At 29.8% G+C, this 23199-nt stretch overlaps 3 protein-coding genes across 3 annotated transcripts; all 3 read left to right on the forward strand.

Moving 5' to 3' along the window:
- Positions 1-2058: 2058 nt before the first annotated feature.
- LOC111718244 (probable very-long-chain enoyl-CoA reductase art-1) lies at positions 2059-4982 on the forward strand (the record flags this gene model as incomplete). The annotated part of the gene is made up of 4 exons (XM_023493791.1): positions 2059-2195; positions 3139-3219; positions 4361-4427; positions 4903-4982. Coding segments are annotated over 4 exons (365 nt in total), but the record flags the coding sequence as incomplete, so codon positions are not given.
- A 592-nt stretch (positions 4983-5574) lies between these two features.
- LOC111718258 (very-long-chain enoyl-CoA reductase) lies at positions 5575-11446 on the forward strand. Its single transcript, XM_023493798.1, has 8 exons — positions 5575-5657; positions 6257-6304; positions 6810-6857; positions 8055-8138; positions 8381-8453; positions 9314-9394; positions 10589-10655; positions 11099-11446. The coding sequence occupies exons 3-8, from the start codon at positions 6826-6828 to the stop codon at positions 11200-11202; spliced, it is 441 nt and encodes a 146-aa protein (XP_023349566.1). The 5' UTR covers positions 5575-5657; positions 6257-6304; positions 6810-6825; the 3' UTR covers positions 11203-11446.
- A 3034-nt stretch (positions 11447-14480) lies between these two features.
- Positions 14481-22625, forward strand: LOC111718259 (dnaJ homolog subfamily A member 1). The gene is made up of 15 exons (XM_023493799.1): positions 14481-14485; positions 15634-15663; positions 15925-15994; positions 16609-16677; positions 17075-17156; positions 17630-17712; positions 18003-18083; positions 18808-18876; positions 19493-19579; positions 20104-20243; positions 20685-20718; positions 20905-21014; positions 21580-21666; positions 22162-22279; positions 22587-22625. Exons 1-15 carry the CDS (start codon positions 14481-14483, stop codon positions 22623-22625), a joined length of 1104 nt encoding a protein of 367 aa, XP_023349567.1.
- Positions 22626-23199: the final 574 nt, after the last annotated feature.

The raw sequence follows: 23199 nt of genomic DNA on the forward strand, positions 1-23199 counted from the left end.
TGTTTTGTGTAGAATCTAAATCTTTTTCACAACCCATTAAGCTTATTTTAATTTTCAACATTACAAATAAATCTATAATTTTTATTTCGTAAAGTTGTTAGTTCATCGTCGAAAAATACTAACAACCAACACCACCAGTTATATTAAATCTAATGTAAATAATAAATATGTAACTTTCCTTTTTATTTTTTTATTTTTTAGAATTGGTGGGAAATATTTCACAACCTCTATTTTATGAGGTTTTTAAATATTTTCTCCTGAAGTAATTAATTTTGTTTCTGTTATATTTCATAAATAAACAATTAGTATTTACAAGACCACTAGAGCACGTGAAATTAAAGTAAATTGAACGTATAATTGAAATCTTGAATATTCGCAATCATATCTTCTTGATTGCTATTGAGCTATTGAGTTGAACAAAACAAGAATAAAAATACAGAGTGTCCCACAAAACATGACAGTTGGTGAATAGTTTAAAATGTCATCTTCTATAATTTGTAAAAATTCCTTGAAACCGACAGGAAAGAAAAAAAAGCATGGAATTTTGGCAGTGATAAAATAGTAAAATTGATTTCAAAGTAAAATATATTTGATTAAAAGATTTTTTTAGCGAAATAAACTGAAAAAGTCTTTAATATTTAATATCCAGTCCCATATCATATTAGATTATCTCCAATACGCACATAATGCTCGGAAAATCTAGCATTTTCTGAAAAAAAAATTTCTACTAACCTTATTAAATTTTTCAAAATGATTCATTCTTCTTAAATTTTCTTATTTGTCCCCCAAATCGTAATTTAGACCCTTTGACGCGGTCTAATTTGATGTGGTACTCCTTGTAGTATATGGAAGAAGACATTCAAAACTATTAACCAACTGTCATGTTTTGGGAGACACCCTGTATGTACCCGGATTAATTGCTTTTCACATACTTGTAAAATCAGAACTGAAGGCCCAAAGTTACACCAGTAATGTCGCTTAAACTTTACCTTCTCTTTACGTCTAGTTTCCAATAAGAAGGTCCAATAGTGAAAATTACTTAATCTATTTTTTTTTATCTTATCTTAAACAGAAACCCCAACAATTTTTTTAATTTTCTGAACATAATCTTCCAAAAGTGAAAATAAAATTATTTAATTTTTTAGTTTATTAACATAGAACCCAAAAACTTTCTACATTTTTATAAAAAAGTTTCCAAATCTCTTTTTTTCACTGATTAGGCAGAATTTGAAATTATTTCAAAATATATCTAATTCATATTTCAGAAAAAAAATAATAAAAATGGTTTATGAAACAAAATACTATGACATCCTAGAGGTAACATTTTATTTTTTATTTTTATTTTATTTTCAAAAGATTTTCAAAATAAACACTTTAAAATACTTTAATACTATAATAAAAAAATAGAAAACGTAGAAATTATTTTATTTATCCTATTTCATTTTTCCTATTACATTTTTCCTATTTTATTTATCCTATTTTATTTTTACCTTGAGTGTCCACAAAAAAATTCAGCCCTATCGGTCCAGCTATTTGGCCGGCTATACGCAACATATATATATCCGAATGTCTTGTTTTATTAGAAGGATTGTTTATTCTAAATATTTGCTTTTTTAACACTAGGCTAAATTTCCACCCTGAGAGTATCTTTACTACCATAACTCATCTTATTGAACAACTATTGAGAAGAAGAAAATGTTTTGAATTTAAAACCGGATAAATTAGCTTTCCTTGAATTTTGGCGCTAAATCCAAAGTAACATCGCATAAATTTGATTTTCTCCTCCTTCTTTCAAAACTATTATATTAAAGTTTGCTTTTATTTAACTTTGCAATATCTTTATCCAAAATAAAAATAAAAAGTTCAAAAAGGATCCAAAAAATTGTTTCGTCATCTTCGTTATTGGATCGTTTTAGGTCGTTTTTGGATCGTTTAAAGATCGTTTTTGGATCGTTTTTGGGTAGTTTTAGCATATAACTTCTGCCAGAGTCAAAATTGAACAAAGTTTCAATTCATTTGCTTTTTTAACACTATGCTAAATTTTGAAGAAAATCTAAGCAAAAAATCTGAAAGCATATTACTATTCACGGTGCGATGTGCAGGTATACCTGGGTTTGGCTGGGTTCTCTATCTGTGAGATGGGAAACTTCTCAATTCATCTTCTTCTTAGAAACCTCAGACCTGAAGGAAGCAAGGTAAATTCGTTTTTTTCCCAAAATTTTTTATAAAAATTTAGAAATCAAAATATTTTTTTTATTCCACGGGCAACGCCGGACACTTCAGATAGTTCATGATAATGGAAACTAGAGACTCAAGGATGAGACATCACAGTCAAATTGAATTTATTCAGTTTATTTTTAAATAAATACTTCTTTCCCATTTCATTTAATATTCACTGAAAAGATATGATTTTAAAAGTTTCAATTCAACTTTTAGTTTAAAAAGTTTTAAGTCTTTTATAATGTTTCATCTGTTGTGGGTAACCCTGTAAATAAAGATATATGGCGACTGAAAACGTAATTTCAAGTAATCCCTCTATTTAAAGAGTTACATGTTAGATTCACACTGGGACCCTTTGGCTGTTCATTCAAAATGAAGAAGTTATCCCTGTTATTCGATTATTTACAAAAATTGCTTCCGGATCTATGCAGCAGAGAGAAAAGAAAACTGTACGGAATTTATTCAGTTAAATTTTTTTTTATTTCTGGTACCCTGTAGCTGCCATTTTGTTTAATAAGACACTTTAATTTCCTGATTAAAAACACAAGTTTAAATTCAACCTGTTGATCGCAATATTTTAAGTTTTATCTTTTGTTTTACTCATGGCGACGTAACTCTAAGGGACCCGTGCCTTCATTTAAAAAAGGATGAGAATAGAGCGGCATGTACATTGTACAATTCACAACCTTTGACTTATCATTCAAAATGAAGGAGTTATCCTTGTTATTCTATCTAAAAACTGGTTATGTTCAATGCGATTATTAGAAAAGTGACTTGCTTTCATCATTTTAAACTCGAAAAGCAAAAATGTTTTTCCATCATTATTCCGATAAAGGGTTTAAGAGTACTGAAGTGAATCGAGCACGCATCGATAGTTTTTATTATTTTTATTTTTAACTAAATTTATTTATTTTTAAGGTCCGGAAGATCCCTTATCCTAATTGGAATCCTCTTACCTCTCTCTTCAACTTTGTTTCATGTCCTAACTATACTTACGAGGTATTCATTCATTCATTCATTCATTTACTTATTATTTTATTCACCTATTCACTGAGTGATTATAAAAAAATTGATTTTAGTTAAGGATAATTTTTTTGTCGCATTCGTATATATTTATGTTGTCTATAGCCCGCCAAACGGGTGTTATAGGCTAAAAGAACGATTTTTTTTAAAAATATTTTTTTCAAATTGTTTTCACGGGCAACGCCGGGCCCTTCAGCTAGTTATTAATATTAATTGATCATGGTTCCACGAGTGGGATTGTTTTCCATGAATTTATATTCAAACCTTTAGAATTTAATTATTCCTCTTTCTCAGAAGGCCTTTCACATTCATTCTTTTATTTTTATTATTCTTTATTCGTCCAATTATACGGCGTAATTGTGCAATGTACATCTCTGTCATAATTGATCTATTTATTCTTATTTCTATATATTAAATATCTTTTTGTTAATAATGCAATCCTATCTTTATGATGTTTATTCAACATGTTTATTTATCTATCTTGCTATCTAACTGTCTCTTTTCGATATTAATTTTTGATGATTTTTATATCGTTAGAACCGAAGAGGGTCAACCCAGACAGAAATATTCTTTTTTTTTAAAGTGAATGCCTTTTTTTAAGAACCGAAGAAGGTCAACCCAGACCGAAATATTCTTTTTTTTAAAGTGAATGCCTTTTTTTAAGAACCGAAGAGGGTCAACCCAGCCCGAAATATTCTTTTTTTAAAGTGCATCTAATGCCTTTTTTTTACTTAAAATTCCTAAATAAGTAACAACTAGAGGTTTGATCAGAACTGCAAAACATATTTAATCTTTATATTATCTATCTATCTATTATCTATCTATCTAGTATCTATCTATCTATCTAGTTATCTATCTATCTAGTATCTATCTATCTATTTATCTAGTATCTATCTATCTATCTATTTAGTATCTATCTATCTATCTATCTAGTATCTATCTATCTATCAAGTATCTATCTATCTATCTATCTATCTAGTATCTATCTATCTAGTATCTATCTATCTATCTATCTAGTATCTATCTATCTATCTATCTAGTATCTATTTATCTATCTATCTATCTAGTATCCATCTATCTAGTATCCATCTATCTAGTTATCTATCTATCTATCTAGATTGGAGCTTGGATTAGTTTTACTGTGATGACCCAGTGTTTACCAGCTGGAATATTTACTGTTGCAGGTAAAAAAAAACGTTAATTCTTTTTTAAAAAGATTTTAAAAAATAGATTCCTAATTTAAGATTAAATATTTATTTTTTTCAAGTCAAAAATTTTATTTTTTTCAGATGCTACTCTTTCATTTATTTACAAGTGATTTTTTTGCTAAATTTTTTACAAAAAAAAGCTTTATCATGATTTTAATTTTTATCATAGAAATGTATACAGTGGTAACTATAAAACTGTAGAATAGTCATCTATCTATCTTTCAACTAGAAATGTTACTAAGAACTTTCTTATTTGTAACTTACTCACGTCTTCAAGTGTATTTTAACATTTTCAGAAATCTACCAGTCATGACGGTTTTACAAAATTACAAAGAGAAATATTATGATTAAAAGCAAGAAGTTAGACGACAATCATCAAATAGTTTTCTTGTTGTAATCGAATTTTTTATTCCATTTTTTTCATTTGTCATAAATTCTATTTTTTACTTAGGAGCCTACCAGATGATCATGTGGGCGCTTGGAAAGCACAGGAACTACCGAGCAGAGTTCAAGACAAATTATCAATTATGACAAGTCCTAGAATTCTAGACGGAGTATAGTTTTAAATTTTCTTTTTAATTTTAATGAACTTTTTATCTTAAACCAAGGTCCCGTGCAGGAAATGAATAATATACTGTTTTAGAGAGATTTACTTTAAAAACCATTTGGCGAAGAATAATAGCATGGGAGGGGGAAGGGGAAAGGTCAATTGAACATGCCGCAAAAAACTAAACAACCTCATTTGCTGTTTTTAAAAGAAGTCTTAAAATTCCAGATTAAGCAGAGTACCCAAATTATTTAAAATTTAATCTTGTAAAGGGATGGCGATTTTAATTTTGTGAATCTTGAATAATTTTATACTTTTTCAAAATTTCAATTATTTTTTTTAAAAGGTAAATATTTTGCCATTAAATTAGCACTAAACTTCAAACATAATCAAAACGAAGAAGGGTTGGGGGGCGGGGAAGGTTCTTGAGAAAACGTGTACGATTGATTGCAAGAACTTCAACTGCACCTTATATATTGTCATGATTAAGTTTTAAAATGAATAATAATAATATAGCTTGACTATACCTTAAAATTTGTTAAAAATCAAGATATTGCCCATTACTAATTATTTGTTCTATATAGGCGGCCCTGGTTAGCTTATGGAGATGTTGGTGGGGAACCTGCTGCCGAAGTTGTTCATATAGCAGCTGCATGCTGGTAGGTCTAACATTTATATACATAACGTCGTCGTCTTAATCAATACAATGAAGACAACTTTTGATTTTGATTTTTATTTCTATCAAGCTTCCAAACAGCATGGATTCAGAAAACATAAGGAAGATGTCAATTAACAGCTTCTTTTTGTTTACTTTTTATAATTTGAAAATAGCTTGTTAGCCATGTATTGATATAAACGCCAACCACTGTATATAAAGTAGTAATCTGTTTTTGTTTGTTTGTATTTATGTTTGCACCCGTTGACCGGTTTGCCTCAAATTGTCAAGATCTCTAGGGAAAGCTGAGTACCAAGCTGGTTTATATAGTAGTATCTGTGTGTTTGTATGTTCGATCATAACTCATGAATCCCTTGACCGAATTGTCTTACATTTTATGTTGATTTGGTCGAAAGTTAAATTTCCATGCAATTCCGGGTTCCCAAACTAGTTAAAATATAGTTAATGATGTTCGGTGTTCACATATCTGGTAGGTGATCTATATTCATATATTAGCTGCTAACAGGAAGTGTTAATCTGTTCACAATTTAACTATTTTTAGCACTGCATTCAAAACACTCCCTTTAAAATGATTAATTTCAGGGTGTTCCATTATGCTAAGAGGATTCTGGAAACCTTGTTTATTCACAGGAACTCCTTCCTTCATTTTAAAGAAAATGTAAACATGTAACAGGATGTGCAAATACAGTAAAAGCCTAAGAAAATTACAGTAAAAGCATAAGAAAATTACAGTAAAAGCATAAAAAAATTACAGTAAAAGCATAAGAAAATTACAGTAAAAGCATAGGGAAATTACAGAAAAATCAGTAGAAAATTACAGTAAAAGCATAAGAAAATTACAGTAAAACCATTAGAAAATTAGAGTGAAGGCATTGGAAAATTACAGTAAACGCATAGGAAAATTACAGTAAAATCATTTGGAAATAACACTATTTGGCATAGTAAATTACAATATAAACAGTGGAAAGTTACAGTAAAAGCATAGGAAAATATAGTAACAGTAATGATAAATATCAGTAAAAGCATGAAAAGTTAAAGTAAAAGCATGGAAAAATTTCAATAGAAGCATTGGAATTCGTATTTCGTATATCCTCAGTAAAAGTTAAAGAAAATAAATAAAAGAATGGATTTAAAGGTTCTCAAATGCAACAATGCCGATCACCAACCTTCTCAAGAACTGCAGGAATACATAATAAATGATAATAGAAATTTTCAAAATATAAATCAAAGATACAAAAATAATAAATAATATCATTAAAAAACATTAAGAAATGGACCCCCCAGAGCGTCGCCAGGTGTGGGAAGCTCCATCCACCACCCGTTCCTAATGCCGGACCTTTAACTCCCACTAGCTTTTCCCCAGCCGGGGGAGTCAAGGAGTTACTTCCGGTGGCTGGCAAACCAATTGAATCCATTGGATGGTTGGTATCTGACAACAGTTAATAAAAAATACCATATTAAAGAGACTGTAGCAAGTGACACAACATATATTGAATTCAAACGGTTCCCTTTTAACCTTTGTTTGATCAATTTATTAACTAGAACTCATTATTTTATTCCCTTGTGGTTTATCTTAAAGTATTTATTAACTAGAACTCATTATTTTATTACCTTGTTTTTTATCTTAAAGTATTTATTAACTAGAACTCATTATTTTACTACCTTGTGGTTTATCTTAAAGTATTTATTAACTAGAACTCATTATTTTATTACCTTGTGGTTTATCTTAAAGTATTTATTAACTAGAACTCAATATTTTATTACCTTGTGGTTTATCTTAAAGTATTTATTAACTAGAACTCATTATTTTATTACCTTGTGGTTTATCTTAAAGTATTTATTAACTAGAACTAATTATTTTATTACCTTGTGCTTTATCTTAAAGTATTTATTAACTAGAACTCAATATTTTATTACCTTGTGGTTTATCTTAAAGTATTTATTAACTAGAACTCAATATTTTATTCCCTTGTGGTTTATCTTAAAGTATTTATTAACTAGAACTCAATATTTTATTACCTTGTGGTTTATCTTAAAAACATTACTTGCGGTTATATGCTGCAAGGACAATGAAGCAAATTGTCAGAGGTTAATGCTTTTCAACGAAGAAATATGACTTTACCTTCCTCATTGTTGCTCATATGTAGGATTAAAGGGTACCATTGTGAATTAGACATGCCACGCAATAAATTGATGGCCAGTTTAAATAACCTTTACAAACTACACACTCCTTTATTGTATTGTTATATGGTCTCAGAAATATTTTCACACAGCAACCCTCGAAGCTAATTAAATAAAACCTTTATTTTTAATTATTAAACATTTTGGCTAAAAGATTAATTATTTTTTGCAATTATGTTTTATTATTATTGTTTCGTAGTTACTATTGGGGGTTTGCTGCGTATGTTGCGTATCATATTAACCACTCTCTGTACACCCCACCCTCTACTAACCAGGTACAGTGAGACCTTTAAAACTGTAGAATATGAAGACGTCATTAATGCAATATTTTAGTGTATTTGGTGTAGCAAAAAAGCTTTAAATTCCGCATTACGCGAAAGCCACTGTGCACACTGGACTATTGCAGTTTATCAGTTCATTGGACTGTCTAAAATCATAACTTTAGTCAGGTTCTCACGGAAAAAGTTTCACGTTTTTACAATTTTTTCAATATTCTGCATCAAACTTTTTCGGAGAAGCGTGAAGGTTCTCTATCTGTGAGATGGGAAACTTCTCAATTCATCTTCTTCTCAGAAACCTCAGACCTGAAGGAAGCAAGGTAAATTCGGTTTTTTTTCTTCAAAATTTTTTAGAAATTAAAATAATTTTTTTACTCCACGGGCACTTCAGATAGTTCATGATAATGGAAACTAGAGACTCAAGGATGAGACATCACTGTCAAATTGAATTAATTTAGTTCATTTTTAAATAAATACTTCTTTCCCATTTCATTTAATAAACACTGTAAAGATTTGATTTCAATAATATTTAAAAAGTTTTAGGTCTTTTATAAAGTTTCATCTTTTGTGGGTAACCCTGTAAATAAAGATGTATGGGGGACTGAAAACGTAAATTCAAGTAATCCTCTAATTAAAGAGTTCCATGTCAGATTCACACTTGGACCCTTAGGCTGATCATTGAAAACGCCTTGCGGATTTATGCAGCAGAGAGAAGAGAATACTCTACGGAATTTATTCAGTTTAATTTTTTTATTCCTGGTACCCTGTAGCTGCCATTTTGTTTAATAAAACACTTTAATTTCTTGATTAAATCACAAGCTTAAATTCAACCTTTTGATCGCAATATTTTAAGTTTTTGTTTTTGTTTTGCGATGTGAGACCTACCTCTAAAGGACCCGTGCCTTCATTTAAAAAAAGATGAGAATAGAGCGGCATGTACAATTCACAACCTTTGACTTATCATTCAAAATGAAGGAGTTATTCTTGTTATTCTATCTGAAAATTGGTTATGTTCAATGCGATTATTAGAGAAGTGACTTGCTCTATCTTTTTAAACTTGAAAGCAAAAATGTTTTCCCATAATAATTCCGACAAAGGGTTTAGGAGTACCGAAGTGAATCGAGCACGCATCGATAGTTTTTATTATTTTTATTTTTAACAAAATTCATATATTTTTAAGGTTCGAAAGATCCCGTATCCTAATTGGAATCCTCTCACCTCTCTCTTCAACTTTGTTTCATGTCCTAACTATACTTACGAGGTATTCATTCATTCATTTATTTACTTATTATTTTATTCACCTATTCACTGTCCGAACTATACTTACGAGGCATTCATTCATTCATTTATTTACTTATTTTTTATTCACCTATTCACTGTCCTAACTATACTTACGAGGTATTCATTTATTCATTTATTTACTTTTTATTTTATTCACATATTCACTGTCCTAACTATACTTACAAGGTATTCATTCATTCATTTATTTACTTATAATTTTATTCACCTATTCACTGAGAGATTATCAAACAATTGAATTGATTTTAGTTTAGAATATTTTTTTTGTCGCATTTTTTCATACATTCATTTAATCGCTCTTTTGGTTTTTCAACCGTTACATTTTTTATTTTATCTTTAATACTCATTTTAGTATATCACCATTTAACGATGTTTTTAACACTTTATTGTTTTAAAGTAAAATTATTAATATTAATTGATGATGGTTCCATGAATCTTTATTCAGACCTTTAGAATTTAATTATTCCTCTTTCTCAGAAGGCCTTTCATATGGATGCATAGATTCATTCTTTTATTTTTATTATTCTTTATTCGTCAAATTATACGACGTAACTGTGCAATGTACATCTCTGTCATAATTGATCTATTTATTCTTATTCTTATATATATTAAATATCTTTTTGTTAATAATGCTATCCTATCTCTATGATGCTTATTTAGCATGTTTATTTATCTATCTTACTATCTAACTGTCTCTTTTCAATATTAATTTTTGATGACTTTTATATCGTTAGAACCGAAGAGGGTCAACCCAGACAGAAATATTCTTTTTTTTAAAGTGAATGCTTTTTTTACTTTAAATTCCTAAATAAGTAACAACTAGAGGTTTGATCAGAACTGCAAAACATATTTAATCTTTATATTGTTTATCTATCTAGTTATCTATCTATCTAGTATCTATCTATCTAGTATTTATAATCTATCTATTATCTATCTATCTAGTACCTATCTATTTAGTATCTATCTATCTATCTATTTAGTATCTATCTATCTAGTATCTATCTAGTATCTATATATCTATCTATCTATCTATCTATTTATCTATCTATCTATCTATCTATCTATCTATCTATCTATCTATCTATCTATCTATCTATCTATCTATCTATCTATTTATCTATCTATCTATCTATCTATCTATCTAGTATCTATCTAGATTGGAGCTTGGATTAGTTTTACTGTGATGACCCAGTGTTTACCAGCTGGAATATTTACTGTTGCAGGTAAAAAAAAAAGCGTTCCTTCTTTTTTTAAAAGATTTCAAAATTTATTCATGGATTCCTAAAATAAATATATATTTTTTTAAGTCAAGAATTTTATTGGTTTAGATGCTACTCTTTCATTTATTTACAAGTGGACTTAGACATTTTTTTGCTTAAATTTTTACAAAAAAAAATCGTAGCTATATAATGATTTTAATTGTTGAAGTGTATACAGTGTTAACTATAAAACTGTAAAATAATTGGTGTCATCTATCTATCTGTCAGATGAAATCTATCTATCTATCTATCTATCTATCTATACGGTTTCAATTTTACAAAATTACAAAGAGAAATTTTATAATAAAAAGGAAGAAGTTAGACTACAATCATCAATAGTTTTCTTGTTGTAATTGATTTTTTTATTCCATTTGTTTCATTTGTCATAAATTCTATTTTTTACTTAGGAGCCTACCAGATGATCATGTGGGCGCTTGGAAAGCACAGGAACTACCGAGCAGAGTTCAAGGATTATCCCAGACGGAAATCCATTTTTCCCGGCATTCTATAAACAGCTGATTCGGTTCACGATCAGCTGATCTTTCATAATATCAGCTGACTGCAATCTATTCAGCGGATTATTCGTAAAACAAGCTGATACTTAAATGTTGTATGTTGTGCATTAAATGTGTTTCCTATCAGCTCACTTTTTATGCAAAAGCTGATACTAAGTATGAACTTATCGTTGAATCAGCTAATTATATTGATAGCAGCTGATATTTTCTTTTTCATCCGTGGTTGTTAATCTTAGTAGATATTTTTGAACTGATGCTCATTTGCTTTTCCCTAGATTACATTCCGTCTCCTTTCTGTTATTGCACTGTTGCNATTGGTCGACAAAATAAAGTAGAAAAATGAAGGACTGAAAATCAAGCAATATTTTTCAAGCTTAAAAATGTGTGTTTCTCTTTTCAAACAATATCGCTAAACCAGTAGAAGTGCCCAGCGTTCTTTGATTTTCAGTATATCGCTTGAAGACGACCTCCAATGTTTTATTGGCTTCCGTACACAATCATATTTTGAAGCCAAGTTTTGAATTTTAGCCTTTTTTAGATTTGTTTTAGGACCACTTAGTCTAGTCGATTGATCCTACTTAATCTCTTACATAATTTCTTAGTTTTTGATCAGCTTTATCTATTTTATAACCCATACCTCCGAAATAAGCAAAAATAACTGCTATTTTGACCGTATGCATTAACCTTTCAGTTAGCTTTATTATATTGGATATAGATGCGAGTGTTTGTGTTGTTTCTAACAATCTTTAAACTTTTTCTTAAAAGATATTTCATGAATATTTACAAGAAAATAAACAAAATTTGTTGCTATGTTAATTAATTTGGATTGAAATAAATATAATACTCATTATTATGCATTTCCCAATTATAAGATTGAGAACCAGAAAACTCTGAAATAGCAAGTCTAATTTTAGACTCAAGTTATGACTTACCACCCAATTTAATTAAGAAATTTGCTAAGTTACTAGTAAAATATTTGCTTTGTAACAATGCGTCAAGTTCCTGTTTCCTTTTTATTCCACGGTTTAGTCCAATTTAAGAATTCATCAATTTTGAGTCCAACAAATTAAAAATTTTTTTTGTACAGTCAGTTCCTATTCTTTCTAGAATCTCATTTCCAATTTTTAATTTACAGTGCTCAGGATTAAAATGCATATTTTTATTCCTAAATATCATAAACTTTGTTTTGGGAACATTTAGAGATAGATAGATAGATAGGAAGATAGATAGATAGATAGATAGATGGATAGATGGATAGATGGATAGATGGATAGATGGATAGATGGATAGATGGATAGATGGATAGATGGATAGATGGATAGATGGATAGATGGATAGATGGATAGATGGATAGATGGATAGATGGATAGATGGATAGATGGATAGATGGATAGATGGATAGATGGATAGATGGATAGATGGATAGATGGATAGATGGATAGATGGATAGATGGATAGATGGATAGATGGATAGATGGATAGATGGATAGATGGATAGATGGATAGATGGATAGATGGATAGATGGATAGATGGATAGATGGATAGATGGATAGATGGATAGATGGATAGATGGATAGATGGATAGATGGATAGATGGATAGATGGATAGATGGATAGATGGATAGATGGATAGATGGATAGATGGATAGATGGATAGATGGATAGATGGATAGATGGATAGATGGATAGATGGATAGATGGATAGATGGATAGATGGATAGATGGATAGATGGATAGATGGATAGATGGATAGATGGATAGATNATAGAATAGATTCCTGGAAAAGATGGGATGCTGCAGAGCAAAGTAGTTCCTGGATAGAAAGATTCCTGGAAAAGACGGGATGCTACAGAGCAGAGTAGTTTCTGGATAGAAAGATTCCTGGATAAGACGGGATGCGGCAGAGCAGAGTAGTTCCTGGATAGAATGGATTCCTGGGAAAAAAACAGGATGCTGCAGGGCAGAGTAGTTCCTGGATAGAAAGATTCCTGGAGAAGACGGGATGCTGCAGAGCACAGTAGCTTTTGAAATATAAAAGGTTTCCAGTAATGGTTCAGTAGCGGTTTGAAGTTCAAATTCACAATCCAAAAATCCACAAACCTCTAAATGCTATTCCTATATTTTGATATTTATCTCGATCAAGATAAATAGAAACATCCAACCAGATAGATAGATCTAACATTGACTTCCGATCTTATATCTGTATATGTATCTATATATAAATAATATATAGGTAGATACATAGATAGATATATTATATAGATAGATAGATAGATAGATAGATAGATAGATAGATAGATAGATGGATAGATGATAAAAGGAAGGTACCGGAAGTTACTAGAAGCTACTATATGTAGGCCGGCCAGCCTGAACTTTCTCAAAAGCTTTCATTTAGTTCTGCACAGTCTACACAGTCTACAGTCAGCTAGCAGAGTACGATCACATAGTTGTAGGCAGCTAAGAAGGGAGGGAAGAGAGGGTATATTCTCCACCCTCCCCTTCCTTTTCTTTAGTCTCGGGAGCTGATTCAAAACTAGAAAATTATTTTGTTTCCGAGTTTTTTCCGGACTTATTTATCATTTATTTTTATGTTATTTTAGTTCATTCAAAATATTAGGTTTGTATACCAGTGTATAAACCAGTTATTGAAAAAATTTCTTTTTTCATAAATGTTCTTTTTTATCTTAATTTCTGTGACTCTTTTTAAAAAAACAACAAAGATTTGAAATAAGCCTAAAACCAACTTGTAATTTTAGTTTTTTTAGAGACTTCAAACGAAAGCCAGGATCTTGGCAACGTATTTTAAGAAATGTTTGTGAACTTGTCTTGTCTTGAACCAAATTTACCATGAAATTACCATGAATGATAAAGTACACGATTGTTTCATAAAATATCTTTTAGAGTAAAGTCTCTAAATAAAGAATGAAAGTAGAAATGAGAAAGGCAAATCTGAAATAAAGAGGGATGAAAGTTTCTGTATTCCCTTATTTCTGCATTCCTTAACCCCTCATTTCCCCCCATTCCCCTTATCCCCTCTCACCAATTCCTCCTATCCCAAACCCTATCCATGAACTCCACGTGTTCTGCTTTCTATTTTCACCGTTTATCTTGATAATATAATTAAATGAATTATAAAATGTTAAATTAAAATTTAATTTTAGTATTGCTGTACAGAGTAACCCACATCATATAGGATCGTTTTTATCTCTGAAATTTGATTTTCGGAACTAATCTAAAACTTAAAAAAATATAGGACGACTTTTCAGGGTCGCAATGACGTAGATGACAAACTTAGATATTTAATGCTTAAAAATGCTTGTTTTGTGTAGAACCTATATCTTTTTCACAACCCATTAAGCTTATTTCAATTTTCAACATTACAAATAAATTTTTATAATTTTTATTTCTAAAAGTTGTTAGTTCACCGTCGAAAAATACTAACAACCAACTCCACCAGTTATATTTAATATAATGTAAATAATAAATATGTAACTTTCCTTTTTATTTTTTTATTTTTTAGAATTGGTGGGAAATATTTCACAACCTCTATTTTAGGAGGTTTTTAAATATTTTCTCCTGAAGTAATTAATTTTGTATGTTTCTGTCATATTTCATAAATAAATAATTCGTATTTACAAGACCACTAGAGCACGTGAAAATAAAGTAAATTAAACGTATAATTACCTTCTCTTTACCTTCTCTTTACCTTCTCTTTACCTTCTCTTTACCTTCTCTTTACCTTCTCTTTACCTTCTCTTTACGTCTAGTTTCCAATAAGAAGGAAGAAGGTCGATTAGTCAAAATAAAATGATTTAATATTTTAGCTTATTAACATAGACCCCAAAAACTTTCTACATTTTTATAAAAAAGTTTCCAAATCTCTTTTTTTCACTGATTAGGCAGAAATTGAAATTATTTCAAAATATATTTTATTCGTATTTCAGAATAAAAAAGAATAAAAATGGTTTATGAAACAAAATACTATGACATCCTAGAGGTAACATTTTATTTTCAAAAGATTTTCAAAATAAAATTGTCTTTAAAGCACTTTAAATTACTTTATTATACTTTAAAACTATAATAAAAAAATAGAAAATGTAGAATTATTTTATTGATCCTATTTCATTTATCCTATTTTATTTATCCTATTACATTTTTTTCTATTTTATTTATCCTATTTTATTTATCCTTTTAAATTTTTCCTATTCTATTTATCCTATTTTATTTATCCTATTTTATTTATCCTATTTTATTTTTCCTATTACGGTTTTCCTATTTTATTTATCCTATTACATTTTTCCTATTCTATTTATCCTATTACATTTTTCCTATTTTATTTATCCTATTACATTTTTCCTATTTTATTTATCCTATTTTATTTTTTGATAGTAAAAATTATTTTTTCACTGTTCTTTTTTTGCTATAGGTCAAACCAAGAGCTTAAGAAAGCATACAGGCAATTCATTTATGCATTCTTGAATTAATGCTTAATTATGATGAATTGATAAATTAGTTTTGTTAAGGTGACGATTTAAAATATGAAAATAGCTAATTAAAAAAAAATGAATAAATGAATCAATGAATAAATGAATAGGTGAATAAATGAATAAATGAATATATGAATATATGATGAATAAATGAATAAATGAATAAATGAATAAATAATTAAATGAATAAATGAATAAATGAATAAATGAATAAATGAATAAATGAATAGAAAGATGGCGATGAAATACCACCCAGACAAGAATCCGAATGCTGGAGATAAATTTAAGGAGATTTCACATGTAAATATTTATTCTTTTTTTAACCAACCATTGATTAATCAACGATTCAAAAGATCAATTTTCGATTCACAATGGTACACTAAGGATGAATAAGATATTCTTTTTTTTAACTCTGAAAATCAATTATTTTGTATATAGAGCAAGCCCCCTCTTGGCAAAGTGGGGCACTTGAAATTACAAGTTTACCGTCCCTGCAAGCAAGATAAGAATTCTATAAGCAAGATAAGAATTCTATATCAATGTTTCTTATCTCTCATATTATAGTATAATCCAGTTCCTTCCCGAGGTTGCAACATTAAAATAACTCTTTCAAATTCAGATTTTTTAACTTTACGACAACAACCTTAAAAGTTTATTTGATTAAATATGAAATAATATGAAATATTAAATATGAAATAGATACCCTTTGTTTTGTTTCCTTAAACTGATAATTGATTTTATTTGCGGAATCTCTGCAGAATGACTTGTGCATTACTTAAAAATTAAAAACAATGATGAGAAACAAAATATGAAATAATTATGAAAAATCATAATTCCTGGTTCTCTGATAGTCATTTCAACCCTCCTCTCTATCTAAAAAAGGAATAAAAAAATATTTAAAATGTTTTTTTTAGGCATATGAAGTATTATCAGATCCTAAAAAGAGACAGATTTATGATGAGGGTGGGGAACAGGCGATTAAGGTGAGATCATCTTTCATCAACGCGGCATTTGTTCATTGAACTTACTATTTATAAAATAATAATACATTTTTTTCTGCATATTTTATATTTCATTACCAGAGTAAATATAGAAAAATAAAAGGTTTTACTTCAAGTTATTCTCCGATAGAAGGAAATGATTCATTTGGTGTACCGTCCCATTATCCCGTCTATAGGATGTTTGTATGTACTGTACAACAGCGATTTTAGTGTTTAAATGTAACGTGTTGTGGTTCTTATTTCATGTACGATAATGTTCCAAAAAATGTGTATAGTTCAAAGAATCAATGAATTTACGAATAGAATATTTAAATGATTAATATTCGATTTACAAGGGTACCCTTATCTATAATCTCTAATGTGTACACTGTACATGCAGGAGGGAGGAGGGAGAGGGGGAGGAGCAGGGTTCAGTTCTCCAATGGATATGTTTAACATGATGTTTGGCGGAGGAATGGGAGGTAAAGAGTCGACATTTCTATTTTTATATTAATTTTAGGAATTATTTATGTAAAAAAAAACCATATTGCTAAAAAAATGCTAGGGTTTTTTTCTGATAAAATATCCTTAATTAGTTCTGATGGTTTGCTGAAACATTTTAGTGATGACAAGAATTAAGTAGTTAAACTAAGTACGCTACTTCTTGCTATATTTGATTCTGATTCAAAATACACCTATCAAAACCTGCTTGCGACGATTTACAACTAGTAAATCATCTCTGAATTAAAATTTTTGAATAGTATATACCAGAAATTCGGAAATACTGAAAGAATTTTTATAATGTCGTCTTCCAAGCTTATTTATGTTTAAATACACATTTAAAAACAAATCATCGCCATATTATATTAAGATGTCTCATAAATGTTACGCATATTTCAGGCTATTTCTTTGAAAAAAATAAATTTAGATAATTTAAAAAAAAATATTATTTTAGGAAACGGCGGAAGACAATCAAACAAAACTAAACCTATGATTCACAAACTATCTGTTAGCCTGGAGGAACTATATAATGGAAAGGTATAAGAACAAATTTAAAACACAACAAGTAAATGCTAGATCACACAAAATTAAGATTCACAAAATTAAATGACTACGTTTTTAATTTTTGTGCGCAATTATAAATTCATTGCGTTTTAATCCATTAATTTGTATTTTCTAGCATTAATTTACAAACAAACATGATGAGAAAAAATTACGAATTTTATCATGAAAAATTTATAATTCCTGGTTCTCTGAGAAATAGACGACAAAAAAGACAAATACGCCTTTTTTGATGTTTTTTATACAAAATCCTTAACAAATTCCAGGTGCGCAAGCTTGCCGCGTCCCGTGATATCCAGTGTACAGATTGTGGCGGGAAAGGAGGATCCAACGTGAAAACCTGCCAGGTAAATTCAAAATGGCGTCATGTACAGCAAGACCCATACAACTATGGAACAGGAAGACGACTATTATATTCAAGTTCTGATTTGAACATGAAACACATTAATTGTTTAGTAAACTCAATTGTCGTCGTCCTATTCCACAGTTATATGGGACATGTTGTAAATTCATGAATGCATTTCCTGGGAGTCCAAATAATGAAATGTTAAAATTACGATCTTATACTTTCGTTCTATTTTTAAAATTTTATTTTCCCCATTGCAATTGGGAGACGAAACCATTTTTTCAAAATACTGTAGACGAACTTTAATTTTAGTTACCCTTCGCTTAAAGAATGTTACTTCTGACTAAAAATGCTACCCTTTAAATCTATATCTGAGAAACAATAAGGAAGATATTGTCGTTATTTTATTTTCTATTTTTGATGAATTCTGATAATTTCCTTTATTGTGATTGCAATAAGGACATCTTAAATATCTTTGTAAATCGTTGTTACTTGGATATTCCCTTTAATAATTGAGGATCACATGAAATTATGTATACAATCCCTTTATATTTTCACCATTGAAAACTATGGACTCCCAAGGTGATTTAATCTAAATGATGAGAAAAAACTATGAAAAACGATGAAAAATCATAATTCCTGGTTCTCTGACAAAGGTTGGAGGTCAATATTTTTTTTTCACAAAGTCGTCTTCACACATTAATACTTGGATGAATGTATAACAGGGCTGCAAGGGCCGAGGAATGAAGATTCAAACAGTTCAAATGGGTCCAGGGATGGTTTCACAATCTCAGGTAATGATCATAGAGAGGAGATAGAGTGAAGTTTAGACCATAGAGAAGAGATAGAGTAGAGTTAGGACTATAGAGAGGAGATAGAGTAGAGTTTAGACCATAGAGAAGAGATAGAGTAGAGTTTAGACTATAGAGAGGAGATAGAGTAGAGAATAGACCATAGAAAAGAGATAGAGTAGAGTTTAGACTACAGAGAGGAGATAGAGTAGAATTTAGACTACAGAGAGGAGATAGAGTAGAGTTTAGACTACAGAGAGGAGACAGAGTAGAGTTTAGACTATAGAGAGGAGATAGAGAATAGTATATAACATAGAGAGGAGAAAGAGCAGAGTTTAGACCATAGAGAGGAGATAGAGTAGAGTTTAAACCATAGAGAGGAGATAGAGTAGCTATTTTAGACCATAGAGAGGGGATAGTGTAGAGTTTAGACCAATGAGAGGAGATAGAGTAGCTATTTATATCATAGAGAGAAGATAGAGTAGAGTATGAACTTTAGAGCTTAAAAGAGAAAATCATAAAGAACAAAATTACATTGATATCATAAAGATATAAAAAAAATGTACATGAAGATCATAATGCTATTGTAAATACAAACTCTGTAAACTACTAACCCTAGGCTATCTGCTCGGACTGTGATGGGCGGGGAGACATTATTCCTCCCTCTAGTAGATGTAAGAATTGTAAAGGAAAACGAACAGTAAAGGTAAAGATAAGTAAAAAAAATATTTAAAATTAAATTTCTGCTTTTTCTTTGAAAACAAAGATTCATATACAAAGTGTTCCACAAAACTTGAGAGTTGGGAGACAACTTGAAGATCGTCTTTCATATCTGTATAATAAAACAAGACATTCGTATAAATTGCATTAATAATCGCAAAATACCAATATTCCTGGTCTTTTCAAAATGTGATCTGACTTTTTTGTGTATTCAAACGATCTTCAAGATTTCTCTCTACTTTCATGTTTATAGGGATACTCTGTATTAATATGAACACATTTCATTGCTCAACTCTAATTTTTTTTAAGTAATTGAGTTTTTGCCACAAACTCAAATCTTCTGACCCCAATAACTTTGCAACCTGATTGTGCAAACCTTTGATATTTCAATCTTAGATTATTTTATCTATAAGTATTAATAGTTTGAAATATCTAAGGTCTACGACATTGGGTTACAAAGATATAGGGATTAGAAAATCAGAGTTTGTGGCAAAAACTCAACTCATTCAGGAGAAGAAAGTTATTGAAATGACCATAGAGAAGGGATGTCCAAGTGATTTTAAAAAGATTTACTACGGAGAGGTAAAGCAACATTTTTCTTATACAATGGGAACCAAAGATCTATGGAATAGAAATACGACTATGAGATAGTCAATCGCATTACAGCAATTGTTCCGTGCTTAGCTGGTAAAACTATTTTCTTTGTAAGAATATTAAATACAAATAAGATTCCTTAAATGTCGTCATTCTGTTCCACAGCTTTATAATACTTACTGTATGTGTACAAACGATTTCGGATTTTTAACTCTATTCCTGCTGGGGGGGGGGGGTCAATTTGACCCCTCCCCCTGTAGTTTTTTTTGCATAACTCAAAAAGTATTGGTCTGAGGCTGTTGAAATTTTAAATCAATAAATTGATTAAACAATTAATCAATTGATCAGACAATCAATAAATTGATTAAAGCAATCAATCAATTGATCATAAAATCAATAAATTGATCATTAATCAATCAATTAATTAAACAATGAATTAATTGATCAAACAATCAATCATTTGCTCAAAAAATCAATCCATTAATAAAACAATCAAGCTATTTTTTAATTGATGAAACATTTAATCAAACTGTCAGTAAATCAATCAAACAATCGATCAATTGATTAAACAATCAATAAGTTGATCGAACATTCAACCAGTTGATCAAATAATCAATCAATTGATCAATTCATCAATCCACTGATTAAGTATACTGTTTTGAAACATAAAAATTTTAAAAATTATTTTGGGAAAATTTCTAATTTTCTGTAATTTAGGAACACACAACCTTCCAGCGACACGGGAAGGATTTAACGATGAAGATGGATATAGATGTTAGTGAAGCACTCTGTGGAATGACAAGATTAGTTAAAACTTTAGACAACAGGTGGGGTTAGTGAAGGCGCTATTTCTCAATTTATTCTGTTTATGACGCTGTGATTAATTCATAGATAGGTGTTCCAGAGAACTCGATGCAAAATTTAATCTTCGGTTGATATCTTATGATAAAATGTGTGTTTTGAATTTTGACTTAAAAGCTTTTCAAAATGCAGTCAACAATCTCTGCATAATTCTCGAAAAAATGCCGCAAAAAATCTCAAGAAGACGACTTATTCTTCTATACTTATCAAGAAATCAAGTTTAGCCATGGAACATACATATGTTCATGAGAAGATGATGGACGTATTCATAAAAGAATTATTTTAGTTTTGCCAAGTTATTAATTAACGACCGGAAAAGACCAAAAATGTCAATTAAAATTGAAAATATTTAAATACAAATTCAAGAAATGTCCATTTTCCATCAAATGGCTTTGCTTTATCAGAGCCCTTTTTTCTGAAAGTGATGAGAAAAAATATATGAAAGTTTGATGATCGAATTATTGGTCAGAACAAAAAATAATAAGATAAATTTCAAATCTAACAATAAATTTTAAAATTTTTTTTGTTTAGAACACTGTGCGTGGTAACCCAGCCTGGGGAGGTGATCAAGCAAGCTGACATTAAATGTATTCCAAGTGAGGGAATGCCAACACATAGGAAAGAATCATTTCAAGTGTTTAAATAGCAGTGCAGTTCTTAAAAATGACAAAAATATTTTTGACTAAATTATGAAATTTCAAAATTTTTTCTTCTAAATGGATAAATATACGATAACATTTCTTTTTTGTAATTCTTAAAAAGAAAACCCTTTTATAAAGGGTGCAATAATGGGTGCAATTTTAAGTGCATCACCCTCCATGCAAAAATGGCAATGCCCGATTCACAACCGTATCCTAAAATCTGTCTGATCAAGTATTATAAATTTATATCAATGTTTATAACCTTGGTTTCTCTACAAAAGTGCTTGCGCATTTGTACGGCAGGAAAACACTTAGGAATTATAAGAATTAAACATTTTTTACCCTAGAGAAACGACAATATCTTATACATTTTTATTCAGATAAAACTTTCAAGGGTAATGTTGTTAATCGGAGATTAACGCTCACAGTCCCTTTCAATGTACTTAAAAAAACATAATGATTATGAATCCAGGGATCCCTTTAACAAGGGTAAACTAATTATTATCTTCAACATTAATTTCCCTGAAAAACTGGATCCATCAACAGCTAAGAAGATCGCTGCTCTTCTACCTAAAGTTACAAAACCCGAAGTACCACATCTAATCAGATTTCACATTCACTGCAATTTACCTTTAGATAAATACAAAAACTCTAAAATACTTTTTTTTTACTTTTTGAACGTTTTCAAAGTAAAGTCATAAAACACAGTGAAGTCTTGGGATCCTTAAAATTGTATTCAATGTTTCAAGATTTAAGCCGGCGCTCAATTGTAACCGATTTTCGGCGGATTTGAGACGCGGTTCAAATTAATTAAATTCGAACTCTAGTAGGATTTCTTTTTAATCTTTGATTTCTAATGACAAAAGTAATCAATTTTTAAAAAATATTAAACGTTAGATTGAATCAAAACTTCACATGGATTCTATTTTTGCATGATAAGCACCATAACCTGGTAGACGGGACAAACAAAACTGTAGATGGGACAAACAAACAAAACTGTAGACGGGACAAACAAACAAAACTGTAGACATGACAAACAAACAAACCTGTAGACGGGACAAACAAACAAAACTGCAGACGGTACAAACATACAAAACTGTAGACGGGACAAAAAAGATTTGACAAAAGATAAATAAAAAATTGTAAAAAATATCCTGTTGTCCAGTGGACTGTGGAATATCACTGCTCATGTGCAGAAATGTTTTATAGTATGTGCAGTATAATATGTGCAGTATAGTATGTGCAGTATAATATGTGCAGTATAGTATGTGCAGTATAATCACTAATGAGCAGGAGATATAAAAACATTAATTCAAGAAAAAATTTCTAGATCAGAATGATATTTGTAGTTGGCTGTAAATCTCCCTTATCCTTCTTTTTACCTCCTTACAACCCCCCTTTCTCCCCTAACCCCCCTCTTTACATAATCCATTTACTTCCTGCTGTCCAAAAATGTTTAGATATTTAGAAATATTGATGTAACGAGAACAGATTCTCGTGAACTTGTATT

Source organism: Eurytemora carolleeae, unplaced genomic scaffold (genome assembly GCF_000591075.1).
Source record: "Eurytemora carolleeae unplaced genomic scaffold, Eaff_2.0 scaffold556, whole genome shotgun sequence".
Classification (NCBI taxonomy): domain Eukaryota; kingdom Metazoa; phylum Arthropoda; class Copepoda; order Calanoida; family Temoridae; genus Eurytemora; species Eurytemora carolleeae.

What these genes read in the sequence shown, in the direction of transcription:
- LOC111718259 (XM_023493799.1), top strand. An exon ending in GGATGGTTTCACAATCTCAG is followed by an intron (nt 18,877 to 19,492) that starts GTAATGATCATA and finishes TACTAACCCTAG; the next exon opens with GCTATCTGCTCGGACTGTGA. An exon ending in GAGGGAATGCCAACACATAG is followed by an intron (nt 21,667 to 22,161) that starts GAAAGAATCATT and finishes TTATGAATCCAG; the next exon opens with GGATCCCTTTAACAAGGGTA.
- LOC111718258 (XM_023493798.1), top strand. Translation starts at nt 6,826, where the DNA reads ATGCCGATCACCAACCTTCTCAAGAACTGCAG. An exon ending in AACCTTCTCAAGAACTGCAG is followed by an intron (nt 6,858 to 8,054) that starts GAATACATAATA and finishes ATTGTTTCGTAG; the next exon opens with TTACTATTGGGGGTTTGCTG. An exon ending in GTCCTAACTATACTTACGAG is followed by an intron (nt 9,395 to 10,588) that starts GTATTCATTCAT and finishes GTATCTATCTAG; the next exon opens with ATTGGAGCTTGGATTAGTTT.